Source organism: Fundulus heteroclitus, chromosome 7 (genome assembly GCF_011125445.2).
Source record: "Fundulus heteroclitus isolate FHET01 chromosome 7, MU-UCD_Fhet_4.1, whole genome shotgun sequence".
NCBI classification, from domain to species: domain Eukaryota; kingdom Metazoa; phylum Chordata; class Actinopteri; order Cyprinodontiformes; family Fundulidae; genus Fundulus; species Fundulus heteroclitus.
The window spans coordinates 43,454,414-43,469,614 of record NC_046367.1 but is presented as its reverse complement, the minus strand read 5'-3'; the positions used below and the strand labels follow the sequence as shown (position 1 = coordinate 43,469,614).

Genomic DNA, 15,201 nt, shown 5'->3' with positions numbered 1-15,201 from the left:
GTTATGACATATTCCCTCTTGTAATAGGTTTTCATAATTTTTATGTATTTGTGCTTAAAATTAAGTTAATATTATGTATTTTTTTGTTGTTTTTGTTTTGTTCTCAAGTGTATTTGTAAAGCGGTGCATAAATGTTCCAAAAGGGGGTGCTGTTTTCTGCAATTCCTGGCACTACCGCAATTCTAACATGTTTGTCCTGCTGGGGACACCGTAGTGCAGGGGATTTTTTGTGCGCGAACGCTGTATTCCTTACCATAGACATCATATACGTAGACGCGTCATAGGGCGCAGGTTCGCACGTCAACGTCACCGCCATATTGTATGTGGCAGAAAAAAGTCGAGTTCTGTTATTGTGAACGTGAATCAGAAAAGATGCCTCATTCCTGTGCTGCAATAAATACACACACGCATATATATATATATATATATATATATATATATATATATATATATATATATATATATATATATATATATATATATATATATATATATATATATATATATATATATATATATGTGTGTGTGTGTGTGTGTGTGTGTTTACGTGTTATGAATATAAGGATAAATTTGTTAAATCTAAACATTGTGGTCTTCATTATTTCATAAACCCGTGTCACATGTGAACCTTTAGGAACAGACTTTTTGGGTGAGTATTAATGAGGTAAAATTAATAATATGAGGAAAAAAAAGTCCTAAAGTAAAAATAAACTAACAAACACAAAAAAAACACGAAAATAAACTTGTAATATTACAAAAAAGAAATACTACGAATACAAAGTATATTCAGAGATTAAAGTCCCTCTGATACTGTTTAAGTGACTGAGTAACTGCAGATTTGCCACATTTAAGATGGCGGACGCTCTGACGCATCGCAGCATAGGCAGAACCCGCCCAATGACGCGTCTACTCTTATATTATGTCTATGTTCCTTACAGTGTGTTTACTGCCTGTAAGGTAAGCAGCAGCTCTGCTAGCCCGGTGTAAAATATATTTTACATTAATATGGAGCTATTTCTATTTGGTCAGTTTGCCAGTTAAATACAAATTGCATTTTGTATTTGTGATGTTTGAATATTTTGTAAAAAAGAAAATGTTTGAATGCTGACAGTGTGTTTACTGCCTGTAAGGTGGACGAAATAAACGCGCCAAGGTCTCCCCACAACTAAGAGCCCTGTGTCCAGTTCCTCTTCTGCACGGAACACATCCCACCTTCACCCAAAAGAAAACACAACGCAGAGTCCATAGGGTGTCTTCTACCAGCTGCAGGTTTAAAGAGGGAAAGCCTGGGTTACATCTTGGTGCCGTGACGCGGATTGTGGTTTTTGGAGACCAACAGGTTGTAAGGGATTTTTTTTTTGTTTGAAAGAAAAAAAAAAAAAAAAAGAGAATTTATTTTGGTTGACTGTGCCAGAATCACATTTCCAGTGTATTCTTTAAAGCTTTGAGTAAAATGTGGTGTTAATCTGTTCTATGATATTGATGTGAAAATATCCAGCCAGCCATTGAAAGGGGTCGTGGTGACTCAGTATTGAATATTAATACCTGTTGTTGTGACACTTTCATTTTCTTACACTCTTTTAAATGTATAAGATGTGCTGAGCAGTGTGTTGAATTCTTTTGCTGTTATTTGGTACAAAGAACACTATAGTGAACTTTTACAAACATAGACACAAGATCTGTTGTGCCCATAATTATACCTAAGAGTAAAAGAAAGAAAAGACAAATATGTGGCATAATTACTCAGTTGAGCCTCTGAGCCCAGGATCTCTCGCAGGACCCCAGCAAAATAACATCAGTGCCATTCCAGGTCACACACAACCGCAGCCATGGGCATGTGAAGGGCAGATTACTCCTCCTCCTCCTCCTTTGTCTTTCTATAGTGACCAGTACCCTGGCCCTCCACAACCGTCTCCTCTTCCTCCTCCTACTGCCCCAGCCGCACCATCCCACCCTGGTCATCAAAGCTATTCCATGGCATTCCAAAATGCATCTCAAGTAGCACAGCAGCCCAGCACACAACTTCCAGGGGCTGATAACCAGACAGGGCAGCTTTTGGGACACAGCATCCACACCTACCCAGACCACCTACATTCCACCCCGCACTCCCAGACTATCCAGGTAGGCCTTCAAATACCACCAATGGCAAGCTATTCAGCTGCTCCGCTTCCCCCAGTAACGGGCAGCCGTTACCCAATTACTCAGACCCATGCACCAAATTTCAGGGCCTCATCAGCTGTGAATGTCAGTAATCCTGGTGCTGCTGCACAGTCCATTGCGGGCTCCCAGCCTAGACCCACATTCCAGCCCTCTCAATCTGTTGCACCTATTTATCAGGGTCGCACTCAGGGGGAAGCACAAACACAAAATATACCCGCTGCAAACACCGGGGCCCCCAATCCGGCTTTAATTAGTTCTAAGTTTGCCTCAGATGGAGCCCCCAACCACCTTGGGCCTGAACAGGCCGTTGCACCACAGCACATGCAGCCGCACGCATTGGAGTTGAACACATATGACCGCTCAGCAGCTGCCTCATACATTCCTCGACCCCCACCTGCTGCCATGGCCTCGTATGCATACCAACCTGACCCTCAGTTAGATGACTCTGGGAGGACTACCATCGGTCCACGCCTCCCCCAAGCAATATATGGTGGTTTCCTGCAGACACACCAAGTAAAGAATGTGCAAGTCTTTACTGGTAATGCAGACAGTAAGATGCTGGTGGAAGACTGGATCCGTGATATGCAATACCTGTTGGATGCCATTGACCTCCCTGCACATCTTCGCTTCTCCACAGTGGTTCGACACCTCAGTGGAGAGGCCAGGAAACTGGTTCTCAACCTCCCCCCCAGTGACCAGACCCCCGAGAAGGCATTTAACGAACTGAGGGCAGAATACAGTGATACTCAGGGCTTGTTAGATCCTTTAGCTGACTTTTATGAGCGGAGCCAGAGGTCATGTGAGTCAGCCTGCTCGTATGCCATAGCGCTGGAGGCAACCTTGCGAGCTGTGGAAGAAAACCAGAGGGGTGGTAGGCCCTTTCCAGATCGAGATAGTAAACTGACTCGCCAGTTTCTGAGAGGGCTGATAGATGAACAGGTATATGCACGAATAGCTCCAATGAAGCCCATGTTACTGAGTTTTAGAGAACTGCAGACTGAGTTGCGAAATATGGCAAGAGAAACAAACAAGTTTCAGCCACAAAATAAAATAAAGAAGACATTTACTCAGGTGCAGATGACCTCAGAAAGCTCAGCTGGGAATGTGGAAGGAAAACGATGCACTTCCGAGCTCTCTGAACTGACGGAGATTGTCAGAAAATTAGCTCTTAACCAAGAAGAGCAAATGGCCAAGCTGTCCAAACTGGAAGTGAGTATAAAATCCTCTAAATTACTCCCTAACACGTCTCCTTCATCAGCACGTTCCACAAGCCACAGTTCAAGTGTTACCTGTCATCGCTGTGGAAATCGAGGACACATAGCTAGATTCTGTCGAGCAGTACTTCCTGACTCCACCTCCACTGGGACTCTCCTCGCTCAGTGGGAAACCTCGGCAGAGGAAACCAGCATGCACCCAGCTCAGGGTTTAAACGCTTAAAGCCCATGGTAGCAGGGGCAACCATGGGCGAGCAGGAAGCCCCACACCCAGATGATAAAGGCAATGCTAAGAGAGCAGAGGGAACCCCTCTGGTGGGCCCAAGAAATGAGGGAGAAGTGGAGATAAATGGCATTAAATGCAGAGCTCTGATTGACTCTGGATCTCAAATCACAAGCATCACCCGTAGCTTCTGGCACAACCACCCAGACCTTCAAAAACAGAATCTGCAGCCATCAAAAATAACGATAGAAGGTGCTGCTGCTCAAAATGTGCCTTATTATGGTGTCTTGCAGATCAAACTTAAGGTCTTTGGAGAGGACTTTATGACTGTCCCCACATTTGTTGTCCCCGATTCTGAATATCGCTCCTCAGTGCCTCTGCTCATCGGAACCAATGTCATCCGTGCATCTAAAAGTCGCCTACAAGAAGTTTACGGTGTTGAGTTCCTCCACAGGATAAAAGAAAGCCATCCAGAATGGCATTCTGCTGTGATGGAGGTTGAAAACACAGAAGAAGATCAGATGCACGGCATGGTTGGCCCTGCTGTCTTCACTGGTCGGGCTATCTGTATCCCTAGCGGTAAAGAGGTGGATGTGAAATGTAAGATTAAGGCGGGCCCTCAGAAAAAAATCTATACAGCACTGATTGAAAGCCCTTCTTCCCCCCACCTCCCCCAAGACCTACTTGTGGCTAAAGTTCTCACAGATGTAAAGAGGGGATATGCTCCAGTCAGAGTCATGAATATGTCCCAGAAAAACATCACTATTAAGCCCAACACTCAGCTTGCCACAGCTTTCTTGGTGGACAAAGTGGTTGAATCCTCTGACACAAAAGGAGGCAAACATCAAAGTGAAATGAGAGAAGAGCCGTGTCTGAGCCTGGGTCAAGTGGTGGCTGGTTTTGAGGTGGACCTGGTTGGAGCAGCAGTGGAAAATGAAGACCAGCGTGCTCTCCTCAGGAAATTGGTGGAGAAAAATGGGGATATCTTCTCCCAGAATTCTATGGATTATGGCCATACAAAGACTGTGCAGCATGAGATCCCTCTTGTAGACTCAAAGCCATTTCGACTTCCATATCGTAAGATTCCCCCTTCTCAGTGGCAAGAGGTGAGGAACCTACTGACAGAGATGGAAGCTGCAGGAGTTATCCGGCAGAGTAAAAGCCCATATGCATCACCAGTTGTGATTGTTACAAAAAAAGATGGGTCGATAAGGCTTTGTATTGATTACAGAAAACTGAATTCCTGCAGCACACGCGATGCATTTCCTCTGCCACGAATTGAAGAAGCATTGGAGGCACTGGGGCAAGCTAAATACTTCTCCACACTGGATCTTACATCAGGGTACTGGCAAGTGGAAGTGGCAGAGCATGATAAACACAAAACTGCATTCAGCACGCCCATGGGGCTTTTTGAGGCCAACAGAATGCCATTCGGGCTCCAGAATGCCCCGTCAACGTTTCAGAGGCTCATGACGTGCTGTTTTGGGGATCTGAATTTCACTCACCTGCTCATTTATCTTGATGACCTCATAATATTTTCCAAAACATTTGAGGAGCATCTGGAACGCCTCCAGCTGGTTTTTGATCGACTGAAAGAACATGGTTTGAAGTTAAAACCCTCAAAGTGTCAGTTGGTGAAGAAAGAGGTACAGTATCTGGGCCACATTGTGTCTGCGGAGGGAATCAAGACAGATCCAGAGAAGATCAGCAAGGTTAAGAACTGGAAAACACCCACTAATCGTAAAGAGGTCCTGCAATTTTTGGGATTTGCAGGGTACTACAGACGCTATGTGAAAGGTTACTCCACGCTGGCTGCTCCCTTGTACCGTCTCACCTCTGGCGATCCCAGAAAGAAAAAGAGAAAGACCCATAAACACACTGATTCTGAGCAACCATATCTGTGGACTGATGAGTGCGAAGAGGCATTTCAGCATTTAAAGGATAGACTGGTGACAGCGCCAATACTAGGCTATCCAGACTACAACCTACCTTTCGTGCTGCAGACTGATGCTTCTGGGGAGGGACTGGGTGCTGTGTTGGCTCAAGTTCAGAATGGGGTTGAGAGGGTCATAGCTTATGCCAGCAGAGGCTTAAGCCCACCTGAAACCAGATATCCAGCACACAAGCTGGAATTTCTGGCCCTAAAGTGGGCTGTCACAGACAAGTTCTACGACCATCTATATGGACGTTGTTTCTCTGTCTTGACTGATAATAACCCCCTCAAATATGTTATGACGACAGCCAAGCTTGACGCCACGGGGCAGAGATGGGTGTCCCAGCTATCGTCTTTTGAGTTTGACATCCAATACAGAAGGGGACAGAACAATGCAAATGCTGATGCTCTTTCACGCATGTCCAACCAAGAAGTCACACAGACCTTACAGTCATGCCCTCATCATGTCAGGGTCACTGAATCAAAGCCTCCAGGGCCCCAGCATACATTCGACAACACTGCAGTTTCAAAGGTGCCAGATAGCTGTGTTATTCCAACAGTGAATCAGCTGTATTTGGATGTGGGAACGGATGCACTTCCAGCAATGACAATTCAAGAAATCCGTGCAGAACAGAAAGACGATTCCATTATTGGCCAAGTTCTGTATTTCAAAAATAATAACAAAAAACCGCCTCGAAGCGTGAGGATCGGCATGGGAAGACATGTGAGCCTTCTCATAAAAGAGTGGAGGAGGTTGGTGGTCAGAAATGGCATCCTATACAGATGCATCACAGATGGGCAAAGAGGACACATTGAGCAGCTCATTTTGCCAGAGAAGCTGCGGGTGGTGGCTAAAACTGCTCTGCATGATGATTCAGGTCATTTAGGCTTTGAGAGAACTCTACAGCTGATAAGAGAGCAATTCTACTGGCCAAATATGTCCCATGAAGTCAAATCATGGTGTGAGCAGTGTGAAAGATGTTGTCTTAGAAAGACCCCCACAAGCAGTATTGGAGCCCCACTGGTCAGCATCCACAGCAATGCCCCCATGGAGCTTGTGTGTGTAGACTTTCTCTGCCTGGAAAAGTCAAAGGGGGGAATTGAAAACGTACTCGTTGTAACCGACCACTTTTCTCGTTATGCTCAAGCCTATCCCACCAAAGACCAAAAAGCACGCACTGTAGCCAAGGTTCTGTGGAAGAATTTCTTCTGCCGGTTCGGTTTTCCAGCAAAGCTCCATGCAGATCAAGGACGCAATTTTGAGAGTGCAATTGTAAAAGAACTATGCAAGATCACTGGCATCACTAAGACTCACACCACTCCATATCACCCACAGGGCAATGGGACCACTGAAAGGTTCAATCGGACCCTAATGAATATGCTGGGAACTCTGCCACCTCACCTAAAGCCCAGGTGGCATGAATATGTGGATGCCATGACCCATGCTTACAACTGCACAAAACATGACTCAACTGGATACACTCCATACTATTTAATGTTTGGGAGACATCCCAGACTTCCAGTGGATCTGGTGTTTGGGACCTCAACCTCAAGTAACCAAGCGGGCTACAGTGACTATGTGCAGACACTCCATGACTGCCTGCTGGAGGCTTATGCACAGGCTAATCACAGTTCTAGGATTGCCAAGGAACAACAAAAGAAGTACTATGATCAAAAAGCAAATGATCAAGTGTTCAGCCCAGGGGACCGGGTGCTGGTCAAAATATGTCATGTGGAAGGACGACAGAAGCTCGGAGACAAGTGGGAGCCATGTCCATATATTGTGGTGAAGAAACAGCCTGAAATACCAGTGTATGTGGTACAACCGGAGGATGGTGGCCCAGAAAGAGTGGTTCACAGAAACCTTCTTACCCAGTGCATGTTTATCCCGGTAGAGGAGGAGGACAAACCTACAGCTGAGGAGGAGGAATCAGATTTAGATCTGAATGAGACAAGGTTAGAAACAGACCTGCAACAGAATGCAGAGGCAGTCAGCATGGAGGAAACTGGACCATCTCTGCAGCTTGGAGAAATGAACCAAAACGACAAACAAGCCAGCCAAGAGGAAGGGGATAAGGCAGGAGAAAATGCATCCCATGGCATTTCAGATTCACTGCAGAGCAGTGGGATTCCAAGAAAAAAACCCACCCAGGGCCAGACGTCCTCCCAAAAAGTTGTCGTATGAAGAAAGGGTCACAAAAACAGAAGAGGAGCAGCAGAAGATAGAAAGAGGATGGAAGCTGTGGCAGAGGGAAAAGGCAAAGAGAGCTCAAAGACACACATAAACACTCAAAGACACACAACCATACATATCATACAAGATAAATCTGAGCAGTAAATTTTATTGTTGATGAAAAGCCTGTTTAGGGCTCTTTCAGTTAATTCTTTTCATGTTCTGTTTTGTTTGATGGCAGAGACGCCATCAAATAAAGAAGGGGTAGATGTAAAGCGGTGCATAAATGTTCCAAAAGGGGGTGCTGTTTTCTGCAATTCCTGGCACTACCGCAATTCTAACATGTTTGTCCTGCTGGGGACACCGTAGTGCAGGGGATTTTTTGTGCGCGAACGCTGTATTCCTTACAGTGTGTTTACTGCCTGTAAGGTAAGCAGCAGCTCTGCTAGCCCGGTGTAAAATATATTTTACATTAATATGGAGCTATTTCTATTTGGTCAGTTTGCCAGTTAAATACAAATTGCATTTTGTATTTGTGATGTTTGAATATTTTGTAAAAAAGAAAATGTTTGAATGCTGACAGTGTGTTTACTGCCTGTAAGGTGGACGAAATAAACGCGCCAAGGTCTCCCCACAACTAAGAGCCCTGTGTCCAGTTCCTCTTCTGCACGGAACACATCCCACCTTCACCCAAAAGAAAACACAACGCAGAGTCCATAGGGTGTCTTCTACCAGCTGCAGGTTTAAAGAGGGAAAGCCTGGGTTACATATTTAAATACCTCAGTATACCTCTGTTCTGCCCATTGTGGATTTGTATATTGTTAATTGCGATCTTTGTTTGTACATTTCTCATTGAATAAAGTTGAAAATCAAACAAACAAGAAAAACAAACAAAACATTTTAAGTGCCAGAACTAACGAGGATGGGAGTTGGTGGATAGTCGGACTGTTTTTCATGCAACACAGGAAGTGTGGTAAAGGTCGTTGCATCACATGGATCCTTTAGGCTGCAGAGGAGTTTACACTGAATGAGGTGCAGAACTCTGCATCATGCCGCTGTCGGACTTCCTGGACGGCCTGAAGGACAACCCGTACTTCGGTGCCGGGTTCGGGTTGGTCGGAGTCGGAACCGCGCTGGCCGTAGCCAGAAAGGGAGCCCAGGTGGGGATGGTGTTGTTCCGCAGGAACTACATGATCACCCTGGAGGTTCCCAGCAGGGACAAGAGCTACCACTGGCTGCTGAGCTGGATCACCAAGCACGCCAGGCACACGCAGCACCTCAGCGTGGAGACCTCCTACATGGCCCACGAGAGTGGACGGGTCCACACGCAGTTCGACTTCCACCCGAGTCCGGGGAACCACATCATCTGGTCAGGACAGCCTCCAGCTCTGATAACTGAAACATCGTTGCGCTTCTAAACTGGTATTTACGGCTTCATGTGCGTAGCTAAATGCTGCCTTCAGGTACACCTCGTGACTTTCACTACCCTGAAATAGTAAGATGAGAATTAGCAGGATTGACTGCTGTCCTGTTATTTTGAGATGTTCCATCTTAACACGACGTCATGTTAAGACGGAAAATGTAATAATTAAAATGTATACTGAAATAGCCATAAAAATTACGTCATCGCCAGTCTGCAAGCGCAACCGTAAAAGCACTGTAGAAGCGCAACGATTTTTTAAAAGTGTTTACATATTTAGTTTTAAGCGAATTTATACAGTCAGCTATATAAATTTTACATTTGAAATGTTTCTTTAGACTTTCACTGCAGTCAAGTCTGAAACTACTTAACCCTGAAGCATTAATCATTCCAATATGAAACTCTTAATTTAATTTAATTTAGTCTGTGGTAAATGCATAATTAACAGATATTTCTGCAAAGAATCATATTTTTTAATGTTCAGCAGATAATCCATAGCCCTCCCTCTATTGTATTGAGACTGTGTTGTGAAGAAGGTAACAGGTCTTTAGTGAAGCCCAGATATCCCTCCTCCCATCTCAGCTTCAGCTGACTACATTTACTAATGTTTACAGGCTGTTGCAGCGTAACTCACAGCCTCTGTAACACCTGCGTTACCCACCTCAGGTTATTATGTGATGAAATACACGGCCTCAGTGACTTTAAGTCACTGTTCTGACTGTGGGGTGCTTCGGTAACTGTCTGCCTCATGGATTAAATCTGGGATCCATGGCTGACTGGACCTGTCCCATTCTCCTTAACAAACGGGGCTGTAGCTGCTGACCTTCAGGTCTGAAAAAGTAAGAGGAACGAATGAATAAAAAGCTGCTGAAAACCAAAGACCACTTTGTGGACTGCGAGCATATCTATCCGTCAGACGTTCTCGTTAATCACATTCTCCACCGTGGCCTTCAGGTACGGCAGGAAGTGGATCCGAGTGGAGCGGACCAGGGAGAAGCAGATGGTGGATCTTCACACCGGGACTCCGTGGGAGTCCGTCACGTTCACAGCTCTGGGCAGAGACAGACAAATCTTCTTCAACATCCTGCAGGAAGGTACGGGCTGGTGGTGCGCAGTAAAAAGAAAGCACACCCTCGTTCATTTAAATGATCCTTTACTTAAAGAGACATCTTAGAAACATAATCTGGTATTAATATGAGGGGAAGATCTAAGTGCTGTAGACGGGTTCCAGGGGAAACTATAATTTTAGTTCATGAGAGGACTAGAAAAGCCCTGAATCAGCCTGGCTGCTTGGAAGGGTTGAAGGAGAAAGACTCTTCTCTGTAGAAACAAGATGGCAGCAGGACTGAGGTTAGCAGAGCTGCTGCTGGAGGAAGGATCAGATTCCTGAGATAGACGAAACCAGAGCAGAGAAGTTGGACCATGGTGGTGGAGGGATGATGGTCTGGGCTTGTTCTGGTAGGGCTGGGCGATAAATCGATTTAATCGATTAATTTGAATTTACAATTCTTTAAGATTTCATTTTTGGAAAATCTGGATTTTATTTTGCCAATACACTCATTGGGTTTCCATGAAGAGAACAGCATGTGATGCTGAATATATGTTTAGGCAAATGTATTGTCAAAATATTGTTAAGTGGAAACTATTTTTTACCATAATACGAGGTACTTCACTTATTTACTTTTTTTTAAGTTAGTTTGAAGTTCACAAGTGCAGTGAAGCCTGTTCTTTGCTCAATGTGTAATACCACTAGCAGCAAATGTTTTGTTATATTTTCATTGTTTATAATGGCACGGCTGCCATCTTGTTTTACAAGCATTATTTCACAGCTTGTTTTTAGTTGCACTTTGAATTCAGGTCAACTCCCTGACGAAATGCTTGACATAAAAGCAACATTTTAAAATAATTTCTTTTATTTCTTTTTATGAAACAAAAAGGAGGAAAAAAATCAATTAATCGGATTTGGTATGATAAAATCTGAGATTTATTTTTTTATCCATATCGCCCAGCCCTACGTTCTGCACCCCCGGGTCCTGGGCTCTGTGCAGTTTCCCTAATTTAAACACCACAGCGCGTATTTTGTTCACGGCGTCGCTGTGACTCGGTGCGTTCACGCTCTGCAGCGCGGGAGCTGGCCCTGAAGCAGGAGGAGGGACGCACGGTGATGTACACGGCCATGGGCGGCGAGTGGAGGCCCTTCGGGTTCCCGCGGCGACGCAGACCCCTCAGCTCCGTGGTGCTGGAGGCCGGCGTGGCGGAGAAGATCGTGGACGACGTGAAGGATTTCATCGGGAATCCCAAGTGGTACACAGACAGAGGTGAAGCTTTCAGCCTTTCATTAAACCACTCAAACTTTATTTAAATTGCTTTTTTTTTTTTTTTTTAAATGAGCAAAGCGGGTTGTGGGTAGGGCTGAACGATTTTGGAAAATAATCTAATTGCAATTTTTTTTCTTAATATTGCGATTTAATGCGATTTTTTTCTTATTTTTTTCCCCCCCAGTTTAATTTATCATGTTTTAAAATATATACAAACAACAAATCAATTTGTTTCCTCGCCATGTGGATTAGTTGCTAAAAGACCCGCAGCATCTAAACTCAGAGGAGTAATGATTGCGTTCTGCCTACGATATATTTCAATCAAGATTGCAATTTTGACTTTTCTCCGCATTAACCACAAGCAACAAAAAATGGCCTCTAAATAAAGATGTTTGTAAACAAGGACTATTTTAAATATGAACTTTTAATGTTTCTATTGATCAGAATATTATTCAAGAGAACAGCTTTTAATTGATTTGGACATCAATCCTTGTTGAACATAAAGTCCAACCAACAAGCAAGTCTATATATTAAACTGACTGACCAGTACTTAATGCTTTGTATGATTATACAAACTCTAAAACAAGTAATAAAATTAGATTATCTCACTGCTGCAACTGTCTTCCCTTCCATGTGGAGGCAAACCCACTTCAAACATTTTACCAACACCTAATGGACGCGTCTGATTCACTAATTGTTACATAGCCAAAAATTGCAGACCTCTGCGATTTGGAAATTGCGTTTTTTTTAAATCACGATTATATTGAAAATGCGATTAATTGTTCAGCCCTAGTTGTGGGCGAGGTTGATGGTTAAAGTTTGCGTCTCTGTCTGCAGGAATCCCGTACAGGAGAGGGTATCTGCTGTACGGTCCACCAGGATGTGGGAAGAGCAGCTTTATGTGAGTGACGAGTTCTCCATCATCAGTCAAACCTCCTGGTTCTGTGCGGCCGAACGTCTCTGAACTCACCGACCCGTTTTGGTTTCAGCACGGCGCTGGCGGGTGAGCTCGGCTACAGCATCTGTCTGATGAGCCTGAGCGACAGGACGCTGTCTGACGACCGGCTGAACCACCTGCTGAGCGTGGCGCCGCAGCAGAGCATCATCCTGCTGGAGGACGTGGACGCCGCCTTCGTCAGCCGGGACCTGCTCCCCAATGAGAGTCAGTGCTGGAGACCGGTTACCGCTCTGTGTTCCTGCTGCAGAGTCCTGCTGCTGGGGTTCTGTGTTCTGGATGTCCAGGTCCCTGAGCCTTTGTCTTTTTCTGCTTTTTCAGACCCGCTGGCCTTCCAGGGAATGGGGAGACTGACCTTCAGCGGCCTGCTGAACTCACTGGACGGAGTTGCTTCCTCTGAGGCCAGAATCGTTTTTATGACCACCAACTTCATAGAAAGGTACCGTTACAGATTACCGATTAATGACAAATACTCAATTCAATTTTATGTATATGGCACCAATTCATGAAACATGTCATCTCAAGGCACTTTACAAAGTCAAGTTCAATCATATTATACAGATTGGGTCAGATTATACAGATTGGTCAAAATGTCCTATATAAGGAAACCAGTTGATTGCATCAAAGTCCCGACAAGCAGCATTCACTCCTGGGGAACCGTAGAGCCACAGGAAGAGTCATCTGCATTGTACATGGCTTTGCTGCAATCCCTCATACTGAGCAAGCATGAAGCGACAGTGGGAAGAAAAACCACCCATTAACGGGAAAAAAAACCTCCGGCAGAACCGGGCTCAGTATGAACGGTCATCTGCCTCGACCGACTGGGGTTACAGAAGACAGAACAGAGACACAACAAGAGAGACAAAAAAGCACAGAAGCACACATTGATCTAGTAATCTGTTCTACATTAGATGGTAATAGCGGGTGAGCCGTCTTCTCTGGATGATGTCACAGTTAACAGAACGCCAGACCAGGTGTACCTACTATGAAGAGAAAAGAGAGAGAGCAAAAAGTTAAAAGCTGAAATGACAACACATAATGCATAATTGAAGAACAGTAGAACTCTATAGAGTGAGAAAATTAGATCCTGATGTCCTCCAGTGGCCTAAGCCTATAGCAGTAAAACTATAAAGGTAGCTCAGAGTAACATGAGCCACTCTAGTTATAAGCTTTGTCAAAAAAGGAAAGTTTTAGGATTAGTCTTAAATACTAAAACAACAACAAAGGCTAGACTGACAGGAGCCCAGAAGGCTCCGACCCAGTTGGTTATATTGTCCACCTGACATTATCACAAAGAAACATCCACTGCTCAGGAAAATTAGATTAACACTTTTTAATCAGAGTATGATATCAAGTAAAACATGTTGATCCGGTCAGGTCAACAGTAGTGGGGGTGGTAATCAGTGTCGGCTGTTCTGATATTAATTAAATGAACAACAAGTTAAATAAAGAGGCAATAATGAGACGAGCCCACAAACAGAAACGGTTCTGCAGCTGAAGGCCACAGATCCTTTTCTGCCTTCTTGTCAGTAGTTTAGCATTAAATCAGAATCAGTACTGGTACCATGAGGCGATATGTGGACCATACAGAGGTTGCACAGGTAGTCCATCTCCACCAGGATGGTACCATCAATATAGGCCGTTGCCAGAAGGTTTGCCGTGTCTCCCAGCTCCACGGAGGAGATTCCAGGAGACAGGCAGGTACTCAAAGAGAGCTGGACCGGCCCGTCAGAGGTTCTGACTGGTCATCAGATGGATTTAAACATTTGTTCCTAACATAATAACCTCAACTTATCAGGATGAAGATCCTGTTATGAAGCTGCTAAATTACTTTTATTATTATTGCACAGCTTATTATAAGGTGAGATGCGTTCAGGAGCGCTAAGAGAAGCAGAACTACCAGTAAATTAGATGATGCAGATGGGCAATAGTTGATTTAGAAATGTTTAATTGGTGATCATCATATTGGTGCCCATTGCTTAAATCATGATGGATTAAATATGTGATATATAAGCTTTTCATCATTTCATTATGGGAAAAAAATTGTCTTTAAGGAGAAGTTTTTACCTTTTGTCCCAGATTTTTAAATTATCTTGAAGGAAAAATTAAAAACATTAAAAAGGTCCAGTTTTTTACATGAAATTGTAATAAAAAGTAAAGCATCGACGGCATAAAGGGAAACTTTGAGTTCAGTCCTGATGCCATCAATGAGCTCACACAACCTAATTCATAAATGTTCATTTCAGAGATGTTCTTCTGAGGTTCTGTTCACATCCTGCAGATGAAAAACTGTCAGACTTCTTGTGAAAAGGACTGAATTAAAGCTTTTTCAGTATTACTCTGGTAAACCGTGGATCTGCACACTCCAGTTCTCATCAGGCTAATCTTCATATTCTAGCTAACAGGCTCCGCCCACAGTGTGCAAACCACTAAAAGAAACATTTTGGATTACATTTAAATAAGTAACCTTACAGCCACTCCTGCTCCACACAGGTTGGACGCGGCGCTGATCCGACCCGGCCGGGTGGACCTGAAGCAGTACATCGGCCACTGCACCGCCTGGCAGCTCGCCCACATGTTCCGGCGGTTCTATCCGGACGAGCCGCCATCAGAAGGAGAACGCTTCGCCGAGCGAGCGTTAGCCGCTCACTCTGAGATCAGCGCCGCTCAGGTTCAAGGACACTTTCTGCTCCACAAGACGGATCCTGCAGGATCGATAGACAATGTGGCCCAAATTAAAGGATGACGGGCCGGAACGGGACTCAAGAGACTGATTACGGAATAAAGAGAATATTTAAAAAGAAA

The 15,201-nt window shown here is 44.4% G+C and overlaps 1 protein-coding gene and 1 long non-coding RNA gene across 2 annotated transcripts; both read left to right on the top strand.

Annotated features, from left to right (window-relative positions):
* Positions 1–7,874: 7,874 nt before the first annotated feature.
* LOC118563787 lies at positions 7,875–8,399 on the top strand. Its single transcript, XR_004931433.1, has 2 exons — positions 7,875–8,132; positions 8,306–8,399. It is a non-coding gene; the product is annotated as an uncharacterized LOC118563787 (long non-coding RNA).
* Positions 8,400–8,649: 250 nt separating this feature from the next.
* LOC118563786 (mitochondrial chaperone BCS1) lies at positions 8,650–15,201 on the top strand. The gene is made up of 7 exons (XM_036139710.1): positions 8,650–9,072; positions 10,078–10,217; positions 11,247–11,441; positions 12,279–12,342; positions 12,431–12,603; positions 12,718–12,835; positions 14,890–15,201. Exons 1-7 carry the CDS (start codon positions 8,753–8,755, stop codon positions 15,140–15,142), a joined length of 1,263 nt encoding a protein of 420 aa, XP_035995603.1. The 5' UTR covers positions 8,650–8,752; the 3' UTR covers positions 15,143–15,201.